Source organism: Impatiens glandulifera, chromosome 1, assembly GCF_907164915.1.
Source record: "Impatiens glandulifera chromosome 1, dImpGla2.1, whole genome shotgun sequence".
Taxonomy (NCBI): domain Eukaryota; kingdom Viridiplantae; phylum Streptophyta; class Magnoliopsida; order Ericales; family Balsaminaceae; genus Impatiens; species Impatiens glandulifera.
Genome location: NC_061862.1, coordinates 134,233,049 through 134,257,573, shown reverse-complemented (window position 1 = coordinate 134,257,573; position 24,525 = coordinate 134,233,049). Strand labels below are relative to the sequence as shown.

Sequence of the window (24,525 nt, the reverse complement as noted above, 5' to 3'; positions counted from 1 at the left end):
TTCTTATACATTTATTTTTGTTTAAAATTACTTCTTATACATTATTTTTGTTTGAAATTGTTCCTTATACATTTATTTTTGTTTAAAATAGCTAACCTTTTTTCAGTATTACAAAATAAAAAACCTAACTCCAAGTATAAACAATTCTTATTCTATAATCGAAATTTGAACCCACTCGATACTAATTTAGAACCATAATTGCCTAAGTATTCATCAATGTTGCGTTTCTCATATTTTAATTAGAACATGTTTTAACTAATAAACTCATTTCGTCTTCAAATCAAATTACATTTATTCTCACTAAAGAAATAACTGTTCTTTTGGTGTAAGGCTTGTCTAGTCGGTCGATTCAAATATATTACGAGTTTTGTATTACAATATTAAATTTTATATTTCGTAATCTAAATCATATTATTTATATTTTAATTATAGGACTATCGGACATCTTTTCCTCTTTCAACATCAATATTCTTTATGTTTTATAGATAATTTTGAAGACACAACACAAACACACAATATTTAAATATGGAGAAGACGAATGAGTAACAAACTCGTCGCCGCCTTAGTCTGCAACATCGTTGTCTGGAAATAGAAAAAAGTACATACGTCGTCGTTTAGGAATGGAGTGAGAAAAGTTATTTCAAGACGAATGTAAAAACTTTGTCTACGGTAGGACTTAAAAAATAAAAAATGGATATAACAGTATAAGAGAATTTTGTGCATATTTTTAGCACAAATTAACGATTCTATAACATTTTAAATTATTTTAGATATTTAAGGTATAAATTTAAATAAAAATAAATGTATAAAAGAATAATTTCAAACAAAAATAAATGTACAAGAAGCAATTTTAGACAAAAATAAATATACAATGAACAATTTAAAACAAAATAATGTATATGATATATTTCAAACTTAGTTAAATGTATATGAAGTATTATACATATAACCCATATAACTATTATTATTTTTAAAAGTTAGAATATATATAAACTTAATAAATATGAGTGTTCAATATTTGGTCTGTACTGAATATTTGACTGAATTTGAATTCACCAAATTCGAAAAATCGAATTCGATTCCTTTTCGGTTTTCGAATCGAATTCTAAACCGATTCGAATTCAAATATAATTTTCGATTTTGATTTTCGAATTGAAATCTAAATCGAATTCATTTATTATTTGAATTCATTATTTATTTGAATTATATATTTTATTATATATTATAGAACTTATTACATATAATTACCCAACAAAACATTAATCCCTCGTTCCCTTACCCTCTCTCTTGTCGTCAAGCCCGTTCATCTTCCTGGTTAGTTCAGTTGTTCACCTCATCTCTAACTCTAAAAATTTCTATAACTTTTCACTTATCTAACTCATTCTTAATATTTTGGTAGTCACCAACACTATTTTATTTCCGTCATTTAGTTGTTAAATATTGAAGATCAACGGTAAGTCACTAATAATAGTTTAAGTGATTTTTATTTTTTTTAGATATAGTTTTAGACTTTTAGTAGATAAGATCTCTATTTTGAATTTGAATTCGAATAATTCGAATTCAAAATTGATTTGGTAAGGAAATTTTTAAAAAATTGAATTCGGTTCAAATTCGAATTTGGTTCGATTTGAATAGAATTTATTCGAATTCGGTTCGATTTTTGAATTAGATAAAAAAAAATTAATTTAAAGAATCCGATCCGATGAACTTGAAAACCGAACTAATGAACACCCTATAAGTAATAATAACTTATTTTTTAGTCTAATACGCAACTATAGGATAAATAAAAGTGGATAAATAAAATTAAAAGTTGTTTACAAAAACATTGCAAACAAAAATTAAATAACACTCAAATCAATTAACAAAAACCAATAATTCCTTATGCACTAATAACATATCTAAACTTATACCCAAAAATAAAATAAGATGAAAAAAACAACAATTATAACATCCTTAACCCCTAAGAATAAATGAGCATAACTATGAACATAGTTATAAGTGAAAATAACTTATTACAAGAAATAATAACTTATTATTAAAATAAAATGATATCAAACAAGGCTTTAGACTTACTCAACCGGGTTAAACTCGTTTTTGTAGGGTTAACAACAGGTACAGCCTGTATTAATAATTATTATTCATCTCTCCCGCTAGCTATATATAATGCCGATCTCTCTCCTTCTCTTTCTCTCTCTTTCTCCCTCTCAATTTTTCTCTATCAATTCGTCTTCCACAGAATCGCAGCTTTAAATCAGGTATGTTATCAGTTTCCTTTGTTCTTCTTCAGTTAATTTTCTCAAAGTAGGACATAGAAATGAACACTTATGTACTCTAATTTCACTATTCTTACAATTAGTTGCTTTAGGATCTTGGAATCTTTTATATTTTCTGTTCAATCTCATCTTTCATCGATCTCGTAATTTATGCTGTTTCCGAGTGTTTAATTTGTTAATGAATTTCTTCTTGAAGTATTCTCTAGATACAAATTGGGTTTTTAGTAAGAAAACTTAACAGGGTTGAGTTTGATCAGTCTTAAGAATTATCGACTTACAGATTTTGAATTAAGATAGATTATTGCTTAATTAATCGATTGATAGATGTTTTGGAGTCATGGAAATCTAGAAGAAGTTAAAGAATTTCCTTTGGAATGTTTTCCCTCTATGCTAAGAATTGATAATTTAGGGTTTCATGAAAAGTTCCAGTCTTTAACAGTTTGTTCTAAACTAGTTTGATTGTGAAGAGTTTCTTTTTGGTATTTCACTGGTAGGGTTTGATTCTGTGTTCAGTTGTAAGTGGAGGATAAATTAGTGTTTTGTGTTGTTTGGAATTTTAATATTGTATTTACAGGGTTCTTCTAAAGGTTGAATTGTGTCACCTGTTATGGGCTTTGAGCTTAGTTTTGTTATTATAAAAAACTAAGGGCTGGTTCTGGGGAGTTACATGGAATCTGGTCATCAGGGATCAGTGCCATCTATGACACCTTCCCTGGTAGGTGGAGATATATCACATTCTTCTTATAGTTCTGGAATCTTTTACCAAGGAGATGGGCAACCACAGTCTGTGGGAAATACTCATTTGAGTTCGTCTTTTGGGACTTCGTCAAATTCAGTTTTAGGAGTTACGCAAGCTAGTCTAGCTTCTGGGGATGCAAGTGATGTGATGTTGAACAGCATGGCAAACTCTGGGCCAAGTGTGGGTGCAAGTTCGTTGGTCACAGATGCTAATTCTGGACTTTCAGGAGGCCCTCATCTCCAGAGAAGTACTAGTTTCAATACGGATTCTTACATGCGCTTACCAGCATCACCCATCTCTTTCACATCCAACAATTTAAGTGTTTCTGGTTCCTCAATAATGGATGTGACCTCTGTGGGCCAGCAATGTTCCAATCAAGAGCCAAACAACCAACAAGTACAGCTAATTCAGTCTCAACAAGGTGCTACATCCTTGTCTGCAGCAAGGATGGGTCAACTTTCAATTCCTGCTGGTTCAAGGGTCCCTAGTTCTTTGATCCAGGACACATCTATGTCACAAATGCAAAAGAAACAACGAATGGAGGTAAAGAAAGAAGACATTCTACCACAACAGGTTCGGCAACAGCTGATGCATAGACAAGACACCCACGAACCTCAGCTGCAAGCTTTAATCCAGCAGCAAGCATTACGTCAACATCAGCAACAACAACAACTAGTGCAGTCTATGACGTCCATTCAGCGTCTACAGTTCTTACACCAGCAACAGCAGTTTTCATTGAGACATCAACAACAGTTTTCGAGACAGCAGCAACAGCATCCGATAAGACAACAACTTCAACAACCAAGCACACATCTATCTGGCATGAAACGCCCTTTTGAGAGTGGTGTATGTTCAAATCGACTAATGCAGTACCTATATCATCAGCAACAACGACCAGCTGTGAGTTGATGTCCTTGTTTTCAAATTCAATATTGCTCTGTTACAAATGCACAATTATTAACTTTGTATCGAAATGTCTGTTTATGATTCTCGACCTCCTGTAATTTCTTATTTCACTTTAACAGGACAATTCGTATGCATATTGGAAGAAGTTTGTAACAGAGTATTATTCACCACGTTCAAAGACAAGGTGGTGCTTGTCACAGTATGATAATGTAGGACATCATTCACTTGGAGTCTTTCCCCAGTCTACCATGGTTAGTTTCCCTTGCTTCTGAAACAAAATCTTAATTCCTTTCAGTTACCATGGGATGTTTATATTTTGAATCACTATAACATCGAGGGAGAATTTCAATGTACAGAATGATAAACAAATTATTGATGTATGACAACTTTTTTTTTTTATGGTGGAGAACTTATGCATTTTATTGGAACAAAATGAAGCTAGATTCATAGAGTGATCTTTTAGATGGTATAAACAACATATCCATTTTAATAACTGTGTATCATAGTTGTAAAGAGACAGTGTTATATTTGCATATCGTACACGATTATTCATTTATTTTTTCTGCGACTTATATTGAAAGATTCATCATTATGTATAAGTATGAATGAACCTGCTTAATATATCACCATTGGCAGCTCTTAGATATGTATTGTCTAATCTCAGTTTTTAAACTCAAAGCTAATCAAGATACTTCTTGTTGAGTTTACCATATGTACCATCTTCGTTTGGTTTTAAATTACCCACAAAAGAATTAGGGTTACAAGAGCTTGTTTGATGCAATCTAGATGAGTTTAAATAACCAAGAGCTTGTTTGATGTAGTTTTTTTTATAATTTAAATAAACCAGTTTTTAGAAAAGAAAAAGAGAGGCAAAATAATTCACAGAGATTAGAACAAAATCAATTCATTTCACGGATCATTACATTTGTTAATTGATTAACATGTGTTTACACTAGTTTGGATGTGGATGTTTTCTTGCTTCACTTGTGTTTTTCTATGCTGGAATCTTTGTAAGATAAACTAGTTCCTCATTATTTTTGTTCAGGATGCGTGGCAATGTGAAATTTGTGGCTCCAAGTCTGGTAGAGGTTTTGGTGAGTTCATTAAGAATTCCTTTTGATTTTGTTTTCATTTTTTGGTTGAAGAAGGTTGCCTAATGATTATAGTGGTCTTTTGTTTTTGGTAGCACAAGAATACTCTCGAGTATTTTGGTGGAGCACAACTTTTTCTTACTCAATTTTTTTTTCTGAAAAATTGCCATGTCATAATCTTAGTTTTACATTAACTTTTGATAAAACTGAAATTAACAAAACTGAACATTAAGTGTGGAATGTTGAATACTATATTTTAAGTGTGGAGCTAGTCAAGTGTCTGAAAAATAAATGCTGAATAAACCAAATTAAAATATCTGAATTTTAAGTAATTGATATTCAAATTGATTCGATAAAATGTGAGCTAATATTGGGAAAACACTTAAAAGACTATTTTACCCTTATAGTGACGAGATTTGATTAATTTTTAAGGGATAAAGTTGTGTTCTTACACTTATACTATATTAGTGAGTTAATTCATTCATAGCTTATTGAATTAAGCTAGGTATTCTAGCTTATTTTTTTAGCTAAATTTGAGCTGGAATTAAATAGTTAAGTGATCTTAAGTAACAAATACAAAATGAACTTATTTCAAATAAGCACCCAAGTTTTAGATTAAGTTATAAACACTGTTATCAAACACAGAGTGTTGAATTCTAAATGTCGTTTGTGTCTGAAATAAATGATGAATAAACCAAATGACAATATCTGAGTTTTAAGTATTTACATGCAAGTTGATTTAATAAAATGTTGAATTAATATCAGGAGAGTACTTAGAGACTATTTTACCCTTGTAGCAAAACATAATATGATTAATTTTTTAGGGTTAAAGTTTTATTTTGTACTGCTCTGACTAAATTATCGAGTTAAGTCATATCTTACGGAATTAACCTCTAGGTTAATTTGAGTTGAATCTAAATCAGTAAGGGATTTTAGAGCAGTTAATTATTTAGATACAACTATAATATCAAACTCTGCCTTGAGTGTCATAATTTATTTCTACATTCCAATCCTGAAAATATACTCAATTGTTCAAGATTCTGTTTTGTAAGTAGTTCTGATTGGCTTTTGTCTTTTCTTTTGGATATTTTGGATATCAACAGAGGCAACATTTGAAGTGCTACCAAGACTAAACCAGATCAAGTTTAACAGCGGTGTCATAGATGAACTTTTGTTCCTGGACTTGCCTACTGAAGTCAGATACCCCAATGGGGTAATGACATTGCAGTATGAGAAGGCTGTCCAAGAGACTGTATATGCGCAACTTCGTGTCATTCGCAAGGGTCAGCTCCGTGTGCTATTTACTCCTGATTTGAAGGTTTGTAAATTCACATATATTATTTTCTGTATTATGTATGCCCTGCCCTGTTAGTGCGTGATCGCCAACTTCTTTTCCAGATAATCTCTTGGGAATTTTGTGCACGTCGCCATGAGGAGTTCATTTCTAGAAAGTTAATTGCTCCACAGGTATATAACCAATCTTCTAGTTTATGTTGTTTTCTGGATGCAAAAGATTAGCTGGATGTATGTTTTCAGAAACACGTTGCTCTTCAAATGGTTATTATGATCTATGTGATTCTTATATGATATGTATTAGGTAGTAAAAGGCAGTTAATAGTTCGTTAAAGTAGTAATTATTAGCAGTTGGTAGTTATTTTTCAGTTATGATTATGTACTTTAATTAGGTCGCAAATTATTTTTTACCAGATTTTTTTATCAGTTATTTTGCTATACGTTGAATTTTCTTGAAAATTTATTTTTCTGAATCAGAAGCTGTTAAAACACAGAATTACTGTAATTCGAGAGTGAACCTGGTTGGGTCTTAGGTAACAAGCTAAAGGGATAGCAATTATAATTGAATTAAACAAGTAACGAAAATGACTTCAAGCAAATGAAAAGGTGTCGTGCCCTTTCCATCCTGCTGTGCGAGATACCTTCTAAACATAATACAATATCTTACATGTGTCATAGGATAATGATGTTCCTAACCACATTAATGACCCCATTTGGAAGCACTTGTGTAAGCTACATGATCTGGTTGAAAAATCGAGTAATAACTTCTGAATCTGATCCAGATACGTTTGGTATGAAAAAGTGTGGTTGGATGAGATACCAACATTTTTCATATTGGCTGAAAAAACTTGTACTTGAAAAAAGTGTTTTAGCTATTTGAGCCTTGGCCTTTATTTATTTTATTACTTTTATAAATAAATGTGAAATAAGTTTGTGTAGAAGCTTTGGTTGATGTAAACTTGCTATTTTCCAGGTCAATCAGTTGCTACAAGTTGCCCAGAAATGCCAAAACACAATCAATGAAAGTGGGCCTGAGGGTATCTCTCAGCAGGAATTGCAGGCAAATAGCAATATGTAAGTGATATAAAATGGTTTATCAAATTATGCATTGTACATTATTGATTTTCATTTTGATGCTTCAATTTTGAACTGTCCTGTTTCTAGGGTTCTGGCTGGTGGACGTCAGCTAGCACAGACTTTGGAATTGCAGTCACTGAATGATTTGGGATTTTCCAAAAGATATGTCCGGTGCTTGCAGGTTGAATTCTATCTATCCGTTTGTCTTGAGAGTTGTATACATAGATAACATATAAATATACTTCTAAATCTTCAGACAAGTTTCAATGTCCACCCATTTGGATATATAAGCTCTCCGAATTGCAAGATTTAAGCAAATCACCCTTGATTAGTTACCCACCACCCGCAAATATTAAAGATTAGGGCGAGCAGAGGAACATGTTTGCCACCATTTTTGGGTCAAAAATGTGCAAAGACTAAGAAAATTGTTATATATATATATATATTATACATTTCCCCTTTCTTTTTTATATTTTTATACTATACTGACATGCAATATTCAATAATAATAGCTTAGCTAGTCTTTTTTTTGTTATTGCAGATCTCTGAGGTGGTTAATAGCATGAAAGATCTCATGGATTTGTGTAGTGAAAAGGCTGCTGGTCCAATTGGTAACCAATCATTAGTGCTCTGAATAAGATTTTGACATATTTATTTTCTTCAAGCTTCATTTGCTACATCTTCTCTATCTGTTATCTTGAACACTTTCGTCTTTCTGTTCTTTTAAATAACTCAAATTCCTTTTGATGATTTTACACATTTCATACAGTTCCTTAATCACTTTGTTGCTCATGAATTTGCAGACGGTTTAAAAAGCTATCTTAAAAAACCATCCTTTACCAAGCGTCAGATGCCTACTACTACAGATATGGAACAACAGTTATCTTCTGCCCCCACAAACAGTAATAGCTCTCTCAACCCCGGACTCAATAATAACAGCCAGATGGCCAACATTAACAACAATCATGCAGCAGTTGGACGAGGATCTTTGAGCGTGGGGCCACCACCTCTGATGACCAATAACTACCAAACCATGCTGACAAGGCAACACTCGATGAATCAAAACTCCAATTCACTCCAGCTGCAGCAGCAGCAGCAGGCGGTATTGCCTTCTATGAATCACAATTCTAGTGGTGGTGGTGGTGGTCAGAGAGTGGCTGTGGGTCAGGCTGGGGGCAATTTCGTAAATGGTCAACGTTTCATTCCAGGCTATAATAGCTCACCTCAACCGATCAACCACCAGCAAGTTCTTTCTGGGTATCATAATCCTTCTAATGGGACTAATACAACAAAAACCGGACCAGGGCCAGCACCAAGCAGGAGCAATAGTTTCAAGGGTGGTCCATCGAACAGCGATTCGAATGCGGGTTCAAGGAATACTACTACTACTCCTACCACTTCTAATAATAATAATAACAATAATAAGGCTGCAGAGGAAAAAGAAGCAGAAGCAGCAGCATCGGATTTGTCGAATTATTTGAATTTGCCTGATAATATGTTTCAGGACTTTGCCGAAAGTGGGTTATTTGATGACAGTTTGGGTTACTCCTGGAAATCGTAATAACTGCTGTGGTTGAGAGATAACATAAATGGGGTCTTGATTTGATAACTATATGGGGGTCCTTTGTACAGTATGCATTATCATCATGTGTGAGAGTTTGTTACTTTTTTAAGACGCGAAATTGGGTTTTTTTAGCTTTGGATTTTCACCCCAAAGTGTAATTTTATTATTATAGGTATAAGACTTGATTATGAATGTTCTTGAACCATTTAACAGTGCCATGTGGTTATTTTTAATAGGGACTTTGTTTGATGAAGGTTAATCTGTTGTTTTGTTCTACTGTCCAATTTTATATATACATTCTCATTTAATCACATTGTTTGACAAAAATACTATATAATCTCTATTTCTTTTATTTTTGATTATATATTTATTTCCCTAATGTTTTTTTTATAATATAATAGAATAATATTTTTGTTGTATTTAATGGATATAAGAATTTTTTTATTCAGTGAAAAAAGGTTTATAAGAATTCTGTATAGTCATTGACTATGATTGTAATACCGAAGAACTCCACAACTATAGTATGGGGGTCGAGAAACAACATAAACAATGAAGACGAAGTCAAGTTTACGCAGTAACAACTTCTAACCGAATCAAACAACTTCTAACCGAATCAAACAATTCGTAAAGAGATCTATATGTAAGTCTCATGTGAGACTGGTCAAGTTTGATCTTTTTACTTCAAGTAAGAAGAAATTAAAAGAGTTGAATTAAATGTCTATTAATCAAACTTGGATCTACGTTTTCTTAAGCCTTAGCGTCTGAAACATAGACCTTATGTAGAACACTCAAATTTTACTCCTCTAATATAAAAATAAAATAAAATACCGAGCAAATAAATAAAATTTTAAAATTCAATCAGTAGGATTTTAAACAAATAATTAATTTCAAACTATAAAAACTCAAAATATACAAAAATAAATTAATAGCATAATAAATATGTTAAATTTAACTATTATTAATTTAACTAACTAGAAAGAATTTCGCACGGATAAAAATATATTTAAAATATTATTTATTTATAAATATTTTAAATAAAATTAATATTATTCAATTTTAATTAATTTAAATTTGGTTTTAGTTTGTAAAAATTAAGATTAATCTTCAATTTAATGTTAACATATATTTTATTCATTCGGCACCCCACTTAACCCCTCAATTGACTATCATTTTGTGACTTACACTTTTTCATATATCTTTTTTATCCTTTCGGGGAATCATCCACCAATTTTAGTCGACCTCAATTGATGACACATCACTTATCTCTCGTCAAACTCAACCACCAATCTTTAATTCCGACATTAGACTCGACAAACAACTCACTTGACCTCCATCTCATGACCTCACACTTTCAAATGCTCGCTAAATTAACCACTAATTCCGACCTATCACACGACAAACTACCCACCACCCTGTTAGAAATTAAAGTAATAATAATAATAATAGTTAAGAAGTCTTTGGTTGTTAAAGAGCCTCTTGGATTGTCCAAGACTCTTGATATTATCTAGTAATGAGACTCTTCATGTCTTTAGTTTAATGTCTTAGTTATGCTTTACTTTATTTAAAGATTGTAATCGTGTTCTTATTTCTATCAATTTCAATAGACAGATTTTCATTCAAGGTTATTTCCATTCTCTAAATTTTCTATTCACTTTCTAATATAATTCTTCACGGTTCGATCATCGAAGTCCTGATTGTGACTTCGTTACATGGTATCAGAGCTTTGGTAATATTGTTGAAGAAGATATCGTTGTTAATCGATATGGAAAGTGGTGGTCGTGTAGCTGGACTCAGTTTGGAGTTGTTAAACCAGTCAAACTACCAGATATGGAAACTTGTATGGAATCGTACCTGGTTGGGGAAGATTTGTGGGACATCGTCGTAGACGATGATGATGTAGCTCCTAAGGATGTTGCTGAAAATGCGGAAGCATCGAAGAAGCGGAAGAGACTCTACGCAAAGGCATAATTTGTGTTGAAGAGGTCAATCTCCCACAATCTGTTCGAACACATCATCGGTTGTGGATCTGCTCGTGAGATCTGGGAAACACTTGACTTTTCAATAAGAAGAACGAGGCTCGTCTCCAGATACTTGAAAACGAGTTGGCAGCCGCAAAGCAAATCGGATCTGTCTCGGAGTTCTTTCTTAAGGTAAAGAACACATGCTCAGAATTTTTTTTATTGAACCCATATGAGAAAATCTCAGAGGCTCGAACAAAGAGACATATTGTTCGAGGACTTCGACCAGAATATACACCATTCATCACCTCGATTTAAGGTTGGGCTCAACAACCTTCACTCGAGGAGTTTGAAAATCTTTTGTCATCTCAAGAGTCGTTGGCCGCACAAATGGCTGGAACGAGTATAAAGGAGGAGTCGAACAGTGCGTTGTTCGTGAAGAAATCGAGCTGGAAAAAGGGAAAGTCGAAGAAGGAAGAAATAGGTCAAGATTCTTCAAATATTCCTAAGAAGTCCCTTAAGTGTTTCAGGTGCGGCAAGATTGGACACTTCAAGAGAGATTGTCGAGTAAATTTGAATGGAAATTTTGTTAGTTCAAATCTCGGAGAAAATTCTAACCAGCGTGTTGAGGAGGACTGGGACAAGGCTTTTCATGTCGATGTGACGACTTCAAAGGAAAAGAAAACATAGGCTTCTCATGGTAAACAAGAGATCGATCAAAGGTGGATCGTTGATTTAGGGTGCGGACATCACGTTACTGGAGATGATTTAGTGTTCTCGTCGAGTCGAGTTCATAATGGGGGCGGTGACATTGTCACGGCAGATAACTCGGTTCACGAAGTTAAAAAGGAAGGATCGGTTGTCATTGAAAGTGACAAAGGATAATCTATTACTCTGAAGAATGTCTACCACATCCCAAGAATTCAGAAGAATCTCTTCTCGGTTGCAAATGCTGTAGACGCTGGAAATCTGGTGTTGTTCGGTCCACATGATGTAAAGTTCTTAAGGAACGTGAAAGAAATCAAGGCGGATGTGGTTGATACTGGAACTCGGGTAAATGATCTCTTTGTCCTTTCAGCTTCAAATTCATACATAGAAAAGGTGAACGACAAAAGCACCTCTTTTATATGGAATGCAAGACTTGGGCATGTCAATATGACTGAGCTCAGTGTTATGTCTCGAAAGAAACTTTTCGAAGGTCTACCTGAAGATCTAAGAATTGAGGAGGCAGTGTGTATGAAGGATGTCAATATGGGAAGGCTCATCGACTTCCATTCGACAACTCTGTATCGAGAAGTAAGGGTCCTTTGGATTGAGTTCATAGTGACTTGATGGGACAAACTCGAACTGCCTCATACTCGGGAAGTAAATATATGTTGCTGTTTGTGGATGATTTCTCCAGGTTCACTTGGGTGTACTTTGTGAAAGAGAAGTCTGAAGTGTTCTCTAAATTTCTCGAGTTCAAGGAGACGGTAGAAGGAGAACAAGAAAGGAAAATTCGAGTATTGCGGATAGATAATAGTGGGTAATTTTGTTCAAAAGAGTTTGAATTGTTTTGTAGGAAAAATGGCATAAAAAGAGAATTCTCCTGTCCTGAGACCCCACAACATAATGGGATAGCCGAAAGAAAGATTCGACACCTTACAGAGACTTGTAAGTCTTGGCTGCATATGAAGAATATACCAAGGCAGTTATGGGCAGAAGGCATGAGTTGTGCTTCTCATGTCATCAATCGAGTTCCGCTTATCCCAAATGAGTTCAAATCTCCATTCGAGATGCTTTTTGGTTTTAAGCCAAATGTTAAACATTTTCGAGTTTTTGGATCTACTTGTTATGTCCATATTCCAGAATCGAGAAGGAGCAAATTGGATGCGAAGGCAGTCAAATGCGTGTTTGTCGGCTATGACCAGAGAAGGAAAGGGTGGCGGTGTATGGATCCATCAACCCACAAATGCACTGTGTCAAGAGATGTTGTTTTCGACGAAATTTCTTCGTACTATATGAAGGATGTTGGAGAAATTATTCAGACTGATATTCCCATTCCCACGTCTACGAGAAGCTCCTGTAGTAGTAATAATAGTGACAGGGGGAGCCCTAACTTAGCGCAAGATACTTCAGCCGATAAAGGAGCCAAAGTTGAAAGGTTACCAGGAAGTCCACATCAGGAAGAATCAAGTCAACAACAGAATGGGGAATCTCGACCAAAAAGGAACATTGTAAGGCCCTGTCGATTCAGGGATGATAATTTTGTAACAACATTTTCTTGTTTCTTGGAAAACACAATAGACGACGAGGAACCCACTTCTTATAATGAAGCAAAAAATGTCAAGGAATGGGTGGCAACAATGGAGGAGGAAATGCATGCTCTCAAGAAGAATGAGACATGGGATGTTGTTTCGAAGCCTCTTGATACTCAAGCAGTCACATGTAAGTGGGTGTATCGAATCAAGCGAAAGGCTGATGGAAGCATAGATCGATACAAAGCTAGATTGGTCGCTCGAGGATTCTCACAGAAGTATGATGAAGATTACGAGGAGACATTCAACCCAGTTGCGAAGATGACGTTAATTCGCACTACGTTGGCCTTAGCAACAAGTTCTCGATGGAAGTTGTGGCAATTAGATGCCAAGAATGCATTTCTCTACGGAGAACTTGATCGTCCAATATATATGGAACAACCACTTGGATTCGAGAAGACTAATGGTCCCCAGTTGGTCTGTAGACTTAAGAAGGCACTATATGGATTAAAGCAAGTCCCGCGTTCTTGGTATGGAAAGATTACAGAATATCTTCAATTTTGTGGGTACAAGACTTCAGAATCCGACTCAAGTCTATTTATAAAGAAGAATCATGGACAGATGGTGGTGGTGATTCTTTATGTGGATGACATAATCTTGACGGGCAGTAACTATGATGAGGTTGCTCGTCTACAAGATGAGCTCTCGCTTCGTTTTGAGATGAAGAAGCTTGGTAAACTTGGAACTTTCCTTGGTCTGCAAATCGAAAATTTCGATAAAGGGTTGTTTGTATCGCAGATCAACTATGCAAAGAAGTTGGTAGAAAATTTTGGTATGACTGATGGAAAAAAGAGCTATACTCCTCTCGACGTAAATCCCAGACTTAGTCGAGACGAAGGAACATGTCTACCAGATCCTCGTCCTTATCGTGCTCTTGTGGGAAGTTTGATTTATCTCACTAAAACAAGGCTTGACATTGCTTATGTAGTTGGAGTGGTGAGTCGATACATGCATGAGCCAAGGAAACCACACCTCGAAGAAGCGAAGAAAATTTTGAAGTATATTAATACCTCGCTAGATATTGGTCTACTATATGAGAAAGATGCGAAATTTGTCTTGCAAGGATATGCAGATGCTGACTTTACTGGAGATCGAGACGATCGAAGGTCCACATCTGGGTTTGTTTTTCTTTGTAGAAACACTAGCATATATTGGAGTAGTAGGAAACAAGGATCGGTATCCTTGTCTACAACAGAAGCAGAATACAAAGCATCAACTCACGCAGCAAAGAAGTGCATATGGCTCCGTAGACTCTGGGACGATTTTCATGTCAAGTTTGATCATCCAGTTCCTATACATGGAGATAATTTGAGTGCTATTAAATTGACTTCAAATCCTGTGTTTCATGCGAGGACAAAACACATTGAGTTGGAGCATCACTTTATTCGTGAAAAAGTACTAGAGGGAATCATTGAGATGGTTGTAGTAAGGAGTGAAGACAATGTTGCTGATATCTTCACAAAAGCACTTCCTAAAGGTCCTTTCGAAAATCTACGATCTAAGTTGGGACTAGTTCATCGGGCATCACTTTAAGGGGGAGTGTTAGAAATTAAAGTAATAATAATAATAATAATTAAGAAGTCTTTGGTTGTTAAAGAGCCTCTTGGATTGTCCAAGACTCTTGATATTATCTAGTAATGAGACTCTTCATGTCTTTAGTTTAATGTCTTAGTTATGCTTTACTTTATTTAAATATTGTAATCGTGTTCTTATTTCTATCAATTTCAATAGACATATTTTCATTCAAGGTTATTTTTATTCTCTAAATTTTCTATTCACTTTCTAATATAATTCTTCAGGATTCGATCATCGAAGTCCTGATTGTGACTTCGTTACACCAACCTCCATATCGTGACCTCACACTTTCAAATGCTCGCCAAACCAACAACTAATTCCGAACTCACACTCGACAAACCACCCACCACTCGTCCTCCATCTCGTGACCTCATACTTTCAAATGCTCGTCAAACCAACAACTAATTCCGACCTCACACTCGACAAACCACCCACCATCCGACCTCCATATCGTGACCTCACACTTTTAAATGCTCGCCAAACCAACAACTAATTCCGAACTCACACTCGACAAATCACTCACCATCCGACCTCCATATCGTGACTTCACACTTTTAAATGCTCGCCAAACCAACAACTAATTCCGAACTCACACTCGACAAACCACCCACCACCCGACCTCCATCTCGTGACCTCACACTTTCAAATGCTCGTCAAACCAACAACTAATTCCGACCTTAGACTCGACAAACTACCCACCACCCGACCTCACACTTTCAAATGCTCGCTAAACCAACTAATAATTCTGACCTCACACTTTCAGATGTTTCGTATCCTTTGTTTAAAAATTGCGTCATCATATGTTATAGTCAATAGTCTCAAACATGAAATGTGAACACTTTAACCGTCTGAGCACTTGAGATTATTGAAATAATTTTATTATTTTATGTATATATATTTTGTATTTAATATTTATTAAGTTATTTATTTTATTAACAAAAATTTTTTTTTTGTACTAATAAAAAAATATTATATATATATATATATATATGATGGGAGAAAAAATGTATAATAAAAGATAAAATATATTTATATAAAATTAGTGATAAAAATAATAATACATATATAAGTAACAGCATTTAATATATATATATATATATTATAATTATTAATAAAAATATATATTTTATGAATATATATATATATATAATTAATTAATTAATGAGGAAAAAAATAATTAGGAAAAAACAAAATATAAGATAAAATATATTTATAATTTTTAAAATCTAAAATTTAATTAAGAAAGAAAGAGTAGTTTAAAAAAAATATATAATAATGTGGATTGTTTTGGTATTTGTTGACTTTAAATATCATATTATATATATGTTAAAAAAATATAAAAATTGTCGGAGTTAGCCGAAAAATCCCGGCCGACCAGCCATAAATAAATTAAAGCACTAGGCAAGTCATAAAATCTATTGAAAATACAACTCTATTCAAAGATATTACCAACCCATAAAATCTATCACCTTAATAGATTTGTAATTCCCTCATCTCATCCACACACCTAAACTCTAAGGTTCGTAAATCAAAGCAATTGATTTACTAGAATTGTCTACCACATTTCTTTTCTTTAGTGGCTGAGAAGATAATTTCTTCTTGATTTGATTGCTTAAGTTTGAATCGCTTGATGATTTAATGTATACCTATCTATGTTAAAACTTATCTTCTATATGTTTTGGACAAAACAGTCTACAGAAAATTTTGCATAGAGAGATTTTTTTTTTCCAAAATAGCTAGGTATTATTTTAATGGTGTTTCGATGTATAACATTAGATCGTTCTTATAATTTAATCAACATAAACTCTTAATTAATGTATTTTTGTTGGTGTTTGATTGTACATCTAAATATTATTATTATAAATTCTTTGCTTTAAATTACTCATTCGAATTAAACAAAATATTTTAAACAGTAAAAAATCATAACATGAAAAAGTCAAAAATAAAAATAATAACAGTTAATTAGTTCGAAAGTCCTCCCAAGAGTAAAAAGATTAAAAAAAAGTGTGCTAATGGTTTAGTTATTTCAACCTGTATTAAAACCACGAATTTACATGGTCTGCCACGTTTGCATTATATTTTGTGGTCGTAAGTTAGACAATATTGAAAACTTAGAAATATAGTTTTCTATTAAAAAAGTATTTAGCTTTTTTTAATAAAAAAATGTCAGGTGTGCTTTATAAGGTCATGTGCAGCGCCCTATAAGACCATGTGCATCACATTTTTTGTGTTTTAAAAAATATTTAATTTTTTTCAGTCTAAAATATGTGCAGAGTGCCCTATAAGTGCAGCGCCCTATAAGGCCACATGCAACGCCTTATAAACAATATGCAGCGCTCTGTAAGGAAATGTGCGTGCAACACATTTTTTATGTTTAAAAAAATATTTTTTTTAGTCTAAAATGTCATGTAACGCTTTATAAGGCCATATACAGTGCCTTATAAGGCTATATGCAGCGCCCTATAAGGTCATGTGCAACACATTTTTTCTGTTTTAAAAATATTTAACTTTTTTCAGTCTAAAATGTCATATGCAACGCTCTATAAAGCCATATACAACGCCTTATAAGGCCATATACAATGCCCAATAAGACATGTCCAACACATTTTTTAATAGATCTGTCACCAAAAACTCAATTCTTTCAATCTCCCTTCAGTACAAAAAGAGTATATAATAGTGTCCGCACGGCCTAGGAGGAAGAAGAAGACCAGTCGAAATAGAGAAGAAGAAACACTCATTTTTTTTTTTGAGTTTTGAATGATTCACTATGCTTAAATCTTTTGACTATTAAAACTATGTTATTTTTCTCCATAACATTTTATTATTAATATTTTACTTAAATATAAAAAACAATAATATATCATTTTTGTAATTAGCTATCATAACATATTTTGAAAACGCATTTTTTAAACAGTTAAAATCGATACTTAGCTAAGTCATCCAACCAAGGACCATGAGAATCTTTATTTTGAAGAGATAGATTTACAAATTGTAATGAGGGCGTTATAATTTTATACAAGTTGATTATGTTTTCATAACAATAGAGAATTTTGTGTTACTCTTTATACGAATTTCTATATTAGAAAATAATCTTATTTTGTGACATCATTTAAATATAAGGAAATTTGATGAAAAGGCCTTGACCCCTAATTCCAAAAAAGGCCCACGCTTGATAAACTTTATAAAAAGGGCCTTTTCGCCCTGCGAAATATCCGTCTTGCCCCTCGCGCGCCTACTCACCGTTCAAAGACGAGAAATACCACTCACGCATTTTCGTCTAAAACGCATTTATGAACTCACGCGTTTTAGATGAAATGCGTGAGTGATATTTCTTATTAATGGAAAGACACGATTTACATCTATCACATTTTATTGTAAAATGCGTTTGTTAACTCACGAATTTTACAATAAAATGTGATAGTTATAAATCACGTCTTTCATCGTATATATTCATATTTTGCCCCTCATTTTAAAAAAACATTTTCATTCACGACTCTCGACTTTCTCACTTTCCATTCAAGACTCTCCAACTTCGTATTTACAACTCTCGACTTTCCATTCCAACTTCCAACTTCGTTCAACATCATCATCGATCAACTCTCATCATTGTTCGTCATCCGTCTCTTCGATCATATATTCAGGTGAGTTTAAGGTATATGGTTTATGTTTAGTCTGTAATGTTCTTATTATTCTGCCGTTTATATTGATGGATATTGATGTATAATCCTTAGCTTTTAGGGTTTATGTAGGTTTTAAAGTTTTATGTAGCTTTTAGGTTTATGTGTGTATATGATGTTGCTTATTCAATGTTCTTCACTCACGAGTATTATATCAGCGTATTGTTGTTCTTCTACATGCATGCATGTTTTAGGGTTTATAATAACCGCGAATTGCTATTCACGAGAACTATAATGTTCTAGAGTTGCTTACTCCAATGTTGTTCTTTTTTTTAGATGGAGTCCACCATAATTCCTGACTTTGCTGATAGGGTTTCATGGAAAACTAATATCTCAAACATTGTGTTAATCTTTCAACTATAACCGAGCCTTTCGAGTTCTTTGATTCAAGAAACGGGTTCTTGAATGTTGGGACAAGGATGGAATTCAATTCTCAAACGCAGCGGACATAGAGTGAGGAAAGAATCTGAGGTTAAAGAGAGAAGAAACCGGGGTGAGGAGAATACCACTAGAATACACCTAGTAGTCCAAGAAAGGGGTTGAGGGCCAAGAGAATAACTTAGAGCCAACTTTCACAAGTTCAATTTCATAACCCAAAAAGTGGGGTGGGCATCAGTATTTAAAGAGGCTGAATTACCCAAGAATCGATTACAAACTTGTTACAACAACTTCTAAAATAACAGAATTCGGTTTTAAAGAAATATAAGAGAAGACAAAAGATGAATGATTAAACAAAACATAAAACTGGCCCAAGTGTTCCATAGGACCGAGGAGGGTACACTTTCTTATTCGTGGATCGTAACATCATCTCCCCCATCAGAAGTTCGTCGACCCCGACGAAGAGAATGTTGTCTTGCTTGCCTCATTGCTGCTAGCATCGCTGGGCATTGAATACTTATAACTTCTGCATCTTCCCAAGTTTGGTCTTCTGTTTGGGCCCCATCCCAATTGACTAGCAGCTGTTTTTCATTTTCCCATGCACCATTATGTCTTGTTCACCCACAATTTTTCCGGTTCTATTTAGTTGTGTGCTAAGTTGGGGAATATTTTCAACAGCATGAGGGGTACCTTGGAATGATTTTAATTGCGAGACATGGAAGACATTGTGTATCCTGTTGTCGGTCCCGAGTTCCAACTTGTAAGCAACTTCCCCAATCCTTTCCAACACTTCAAATGGCCCAAAATACTTTGGTGAGAGCTTATGGAATAACTTCTGGACCAAACGTTGTCTATATGGCTGCAACTTCACCAATGCCCAGCTACCCACTTGCAATGTGACATCTTTTCTCTTCTTGTCCTGCTGCTACTTCATACGATTCTGGGCTCTTTATAAATGGAATTTTATGACTTGGAGTGAGGCTTCCCTGGCCGTTAGCGATACATCCACCTCTTCCACTCTCGAGTCACCTACTACATACGGTGTGTGGACCGGAGGGGGGTATCCATATATGGCTTCGAAGGGTGTTGTTTGTATTGCTGTATGGAAATTAGTATTATACCACCATTCAACCAAATACAACCAATGTATCCAATCTTTCGGAGTTTGGCTAGCCATGCAGCGTAGATAAGTGACCAAGCATTTGTTGACTATCTCGGTCTAGCCATTCGTCTGGGGGTGATAGGCTGAAGATAAAGCTTGTTTTACTCCTTGTATACTTAAAAACTCCCACCAAAAGGTGCTTAAGAGCACTTTGCCCCGATCACTGATGATGGTTGTTGGCATTCCGTGGAGCTTGGAAACGTTGTCCACAAATAATTCAGCTACTGTCCGGGCAGAAAAGGGATGTTGCAGACTCATAAAGTGGGCCATCTTCGATAGTCTGTCAACTACCACAAATATAACACTTTTACCTTTTGACTTAGGCAGGCTTTCAATGAAATCCATGGAGACCGATTCCCAAAATCGATTGGGAATTGCTAAGGGCTGAAGCAGACCCTTATATGCTGAGTTATCAGGTTTATTTTTTTGGCAAACTTCACAGGTTCGGACAAATTCTCTAATATCTTTAAGCATTCCTGGACAATAGTAAACAAGCTGCATTTTCTTCTAGGTGACCAGAGTCCCCGAATGCCCCCTTCTGCTCCCAGGTGCATTGCTACAATTAAGGTATTTCTGAGGTCGTTATTCTTTCCCACCACCAGCCGGTCCCTTTTTCTTAACAACCCATGGTCGTATGAGCATTCTGGGTGAGAATCAACATTAACAAGAATTTCACGAATGACTTTGGCTAAGTTGGGATCTTCTTCATAGCTTTCCTGAATTTGTTTTTGGACAGCAGTGTGATAGACCGAAATTCCTGCACATTGGACACCTGCTACCCGCCTGGACAAAGCATCTGCCACCAAGTTTTCTTTTCCCCTTTTATATTGAACAATAAAGTCATATCCCACCAATTTATAGAGCCATTTTTCTTGTGTCGGGGTTTGAACTCTTTGTTCTAACAAGTATTTAAGAGCTTCATGATCGGTCTTCACAATGAATTGCTTGTACCTGAGGTAAACTCTCCACTTCTCCACCGCAAAGGTCAAGGCCATCAGCTCTTTTTCATACGTAGATGATTGTAACTTTTCTGGTTCAATTGCCTTACTTATGAATGAAATGGGTCGACCTTCTTGCATTAGTACTGCCCCTATACCAACTCCGCTTGCATCGGTCTCTACTAGAAAGAGAATATTGAAATTTGGAAGCGCCAGGACCGGAGGGGAAAGCATACGCTGCTTCAACAATAGGAATGCATCTTCAACTTCTTTATTCCATTCAAACTGACCTTTTTTCAACAGGGCCGTGAGTGGTCGTGCTATGGAGCCGTAACCTTTTATAAATCTTCTATAGTATCCGATCAGACCAAGGAACCCTTTCAATTTCTTAGGAGATTCTGGAACTATCCATGTGCTCATTGCTTCTAACTTTGTTGGATCCATGGCTACACCATTCTCGTCAAGGATATGGCCAAGATAGGAAATTTTCTTGCACCCAAAATTACATTCCCCCCTATTAAGTAATAACTCGTTATGTTGCAATATTGAAAGTACCTTATGTAGGTGTTGGATATGTTCCTTCTAGCTCGACTGTATACTAGGATGTCATAAAAAAATGTTAGCACAAACTTCCTTAGAAATGGTTTCAGGGTCGCGTTCATTAAGCTTTGGAAGGAGGACGGTGCATTGGTTAGGGCGAAGGGCATCACCAAAAACTCATACAGGCCTTCGTGAGTACGGAATGCTGTTTTGTGGCAGTCACCTGGGTGCATCCTTATCTGGTGGAACCCTGAGCGCAAATCGAGCTTGGAAAAGAACCTAGACCCATGCAATTCTTCCATTAATTCTTCAATGACCGGAATAGGAAATTTATCCTTAATGGTTGCTGAGTTGAGCCGCCTATAATCAATACACATTCTCCAGGATAAGTCTTTCTTTCTGACCAACACCACAGGGGCGGAAAAAGAGCTGTGGCTTCTCCTTATGACTCCCCTGTCCAGCATATCGTTGACCAAATGTTCAATTTCTGTCTTCTGCAGGGAAGGATATTGGTAGGGACACATGCATACAGCTTCCGTGCCTTCCTTTAATGGGATGCGGTGATCTTATTCCCTGGCGGGTGGTAAGTCCTCAGGTTGCTGGAATATTGGGCTGAAGTCATTTAGAATTTGTTGAAGGTCTTCAGGAATATCATCTGGTGGCCTTGTAGAGAGCGAGAAAAATTGTGCTTCATTTTCACCTCTTATTTGGATCATGGCAGCAACATTGCCTTTCTTTAATAACTTCTCTAGGTGATCACCCTTCATTAAATTGATTTGTGTATGGGGTATGCCTTGCAAGACAGTGGTTATCCCTTCCCTTTTAAAAGAGAGTGTTAGTTTTTCAAAGTCCCATTTTGAAGGGCCTAGAGTAATCAACCATTCGATTCCCAGCACAATATCATACCCTGTCATTGTCAATACCTTCATATTTGCTTGATAAAGCTTACCTTCCATAGACCATTTTAGACCTTGGCAGAAGCTTGAGCATAGAATGTTAGAGCCGTCTGCCACTCGAACCGATAGCACTTGGGTGGGAAGTATGTCATGGTTGATGTTCTTCATTATCCTGCTATTAATGAAATTATGAGTGCTGCCTGTATCAATTAGGATCACAACCGATAGGTTCCCAACTTTACCAAGAATATGGAGCGTTTGAAAGGTTTTAGAATCCGTCAATGCATGTAAGGATATGGCTAGTTCTTCCGCTGCGTTAGGCCGCAAAGGAGAATCATCAAGGTCTACCTCCAGAGCAGGATCTTGGAGACTTGGGGCGACTTCTTGATCATTGGTCGAGACCATGAATAACTTTGATTTACACATGTGGTTTGGTTGCCATTTTTCATCGCAAGAGTAGCATAGGCCCTTCTTTCTCTTTTCATCCATTGAAACCGGGTCTAATTGCTTAATATGACCCTGATTTGCACTCGAAGATGACCCATATGATGAGCTCGGCTTGATGTATGGAGTTCTGTTCGTGCTTTTCCAACTTGGTTTGACGTTGCTCGGATTGGGCAGTAGTGGTGGCTCAGCGCTGTACAAATTCCCATTGCTCATTAAGGACCGATATGTTGCTTCTTGAACTTTAGCCATGGCCATGGCTTTGTTTATAGAATCCGGGAATCGCATCCTGATACAGTTTGCAATTTCCTCCTTTAGATCGGACAAGTAGCAATCTATGACGTATTCCCTTGGCATGTTGTAGAGTTTTTGAGAGATCGACATATATTGCAGATTATATTCTTGAACCGACCCAACCTGTTTCAGATTCATCAACTATCTCATTGGAGTGTCGTGTATAGAGGGCCCAAATTGTGTCATAAGATCTCTCTTGAACACGTCCCAAGATAGGGCCTCCATATGGTCTCGATTATGGAGATAAGATCCATACCACATTCTTGCTTCGCCAGAAAAATGAATGGGGGCGATTTCTAATTTAGTAGCATCCCTAGTTTTGTCCACCCTGAAAAATTGCTCAGTGGATATTAGCCAGCCCTCGACATCCGACCCATCAAACCGAGGAAAATCGACATTGGTTAGCCGAGTGGGAGGAACATAGTGTTGGTCGCGGTTCTGGCCAGGGTGCTGGGGCCTAAATGGGGAAGGACCGTGGCAAGAATTATCTTCGCAGGGTCTGTGGCGGGGTTCTTGCACATTTCCAGATGCCCCGCTCTCAAAGGCTGCCATACGTTCTTCAGCCGCATCAAATCTTCGGTCTATGGCAGCTTGTATCGCATCTGTTTGTTGGGACAAATTTTCAATAAGGGCCTTGAGCGCATCCATTTCTGATTGCTGGCGAGTTTCTACCATGTTGAGAATCGACTAGCTCTGATACCAATATGTTAAGCTTTCAACTATAACTGAGCCTTTCGAGTTCTTTGATTCAAGAAATGGGTTCTTGAATGTTGGGACAAGGATGGAATTCAATTCTCAAACGCAGCGGACATAGAGTGAGGAAAGAATCTGAGATTAAAGAGAGAAGAAACCGGGGTGAGAAGAGAATACCACTAGAATACACCTAGTAGTCCAAGAAAGGGGTTGAGGGCCAAGAGAATAACTTAGAACCAACTTTCACAAGTTCAATTTCATAACCCAAAAAGTGGGGTGGGCATCAGCATTTAAAGAGGCTGAATTACCCAAAAGTCGGTTACAAACTTGTTACAACAACTTCTAAAATAACAGAATTCGATTTTAAAAAAATATAAGAGAAGACAAAAGATGAATTATTAAACAACACATAAAGCTGGCCCAAGTGTTCCATAGGACCGAGGAGGGTGCACTTTCTTATTCGTGGATCGTAACACATTGCCACCGAGTTTGCTGTAATGGATCTAATGGAAAGGGTAGAGCAAACTCAGTTCCGTTTTTTATTCAAAGGAGCCCCGACATTGCAGTTCTTAGAACGATAATACATCAGATGCTCCTCAGGAAGATCAGCTCAAATTCTATGGAGATGACGTTCCTCATGAATGGAGAGGAGCTATGCTTCGGGATGAAGGAGTTTTCCATGGTCACATGCCTCAATTTTGGGAGATTCCTTGCGGTGGAAAACATTTTT

At 35.7% G+C, this 24,525-nt stretch overlaps 1 protein-coding gene across 2 annotated transcripts; it reads left to right on the top strand.

Moving 5' to 3' along the window:
- Positions 1-2,166: 2,166 nt before the first annotated feature.
- Positions 2,167-9,229, top strand: LOC124919829 (probable transcriptional regulator SLK2). 2 transcript variants are annotated; one of them, XM_047460170.1, is made up of 10 exons: positions 2,167-2,255; positions 2,848-3,912; positions 4,038-4,169; positions 4,964-5,012; positions 6,113-6,327; positions 6,408-6,476; positions 7,276-7,376; positions 7,467-7,560; positions 7,921-7,990; positions 8,183-9,229. In XM_047460170.1, exons 2-10 carry the CDS (start codon positions 2,941-2,943, stop codon positions 8,938-8,940), a joined length of 2,460 nt encoding a protein of 819 aa, XP_047316126.1. In that variant the 5' UTR covers positions 2,167-2,255; positions 2,848-2,940; the 3' UTR covers positions 8,941-9,229. The 2 variants fall into 2 exon arrangements, with proteins under 2 accessions (XP_047316126.1, XP_047316127.1); XM_047460171.1 differs by lacking the exon at positions 2,167-2,255 and having other exon boundaries at positions 2,871-2,988; positions 3,110-3,912.
- The last annotated feature ends 15,296 nt before the right edge of the window (positions 9,230-24,525 follow it).

Bases quoted from the DNA above. Each gene is read 5' to 3' on its own strand.
- LOC124919829 (XM_047460170.1), top strand. From the start codon at position 2,941: ATGGAATCTGGTCATCAGGGATCAGTGCCATCTATGACACCTTCCCTG. The intron at 3,913-4,037 runs GTGAGTTGATGT...TCACTTTAACAG, and splicing joins ATCAGCAACAACGACCAGCT to GACAATTCGTATGCATATTG. The intron at 6,477-7,275 runs GTATATAACCAA...GCTATTTTCCAG, and splicing joins GAAAGTTAATTGCTCCACAG to GTCAATCAGTTGCTACAAGT.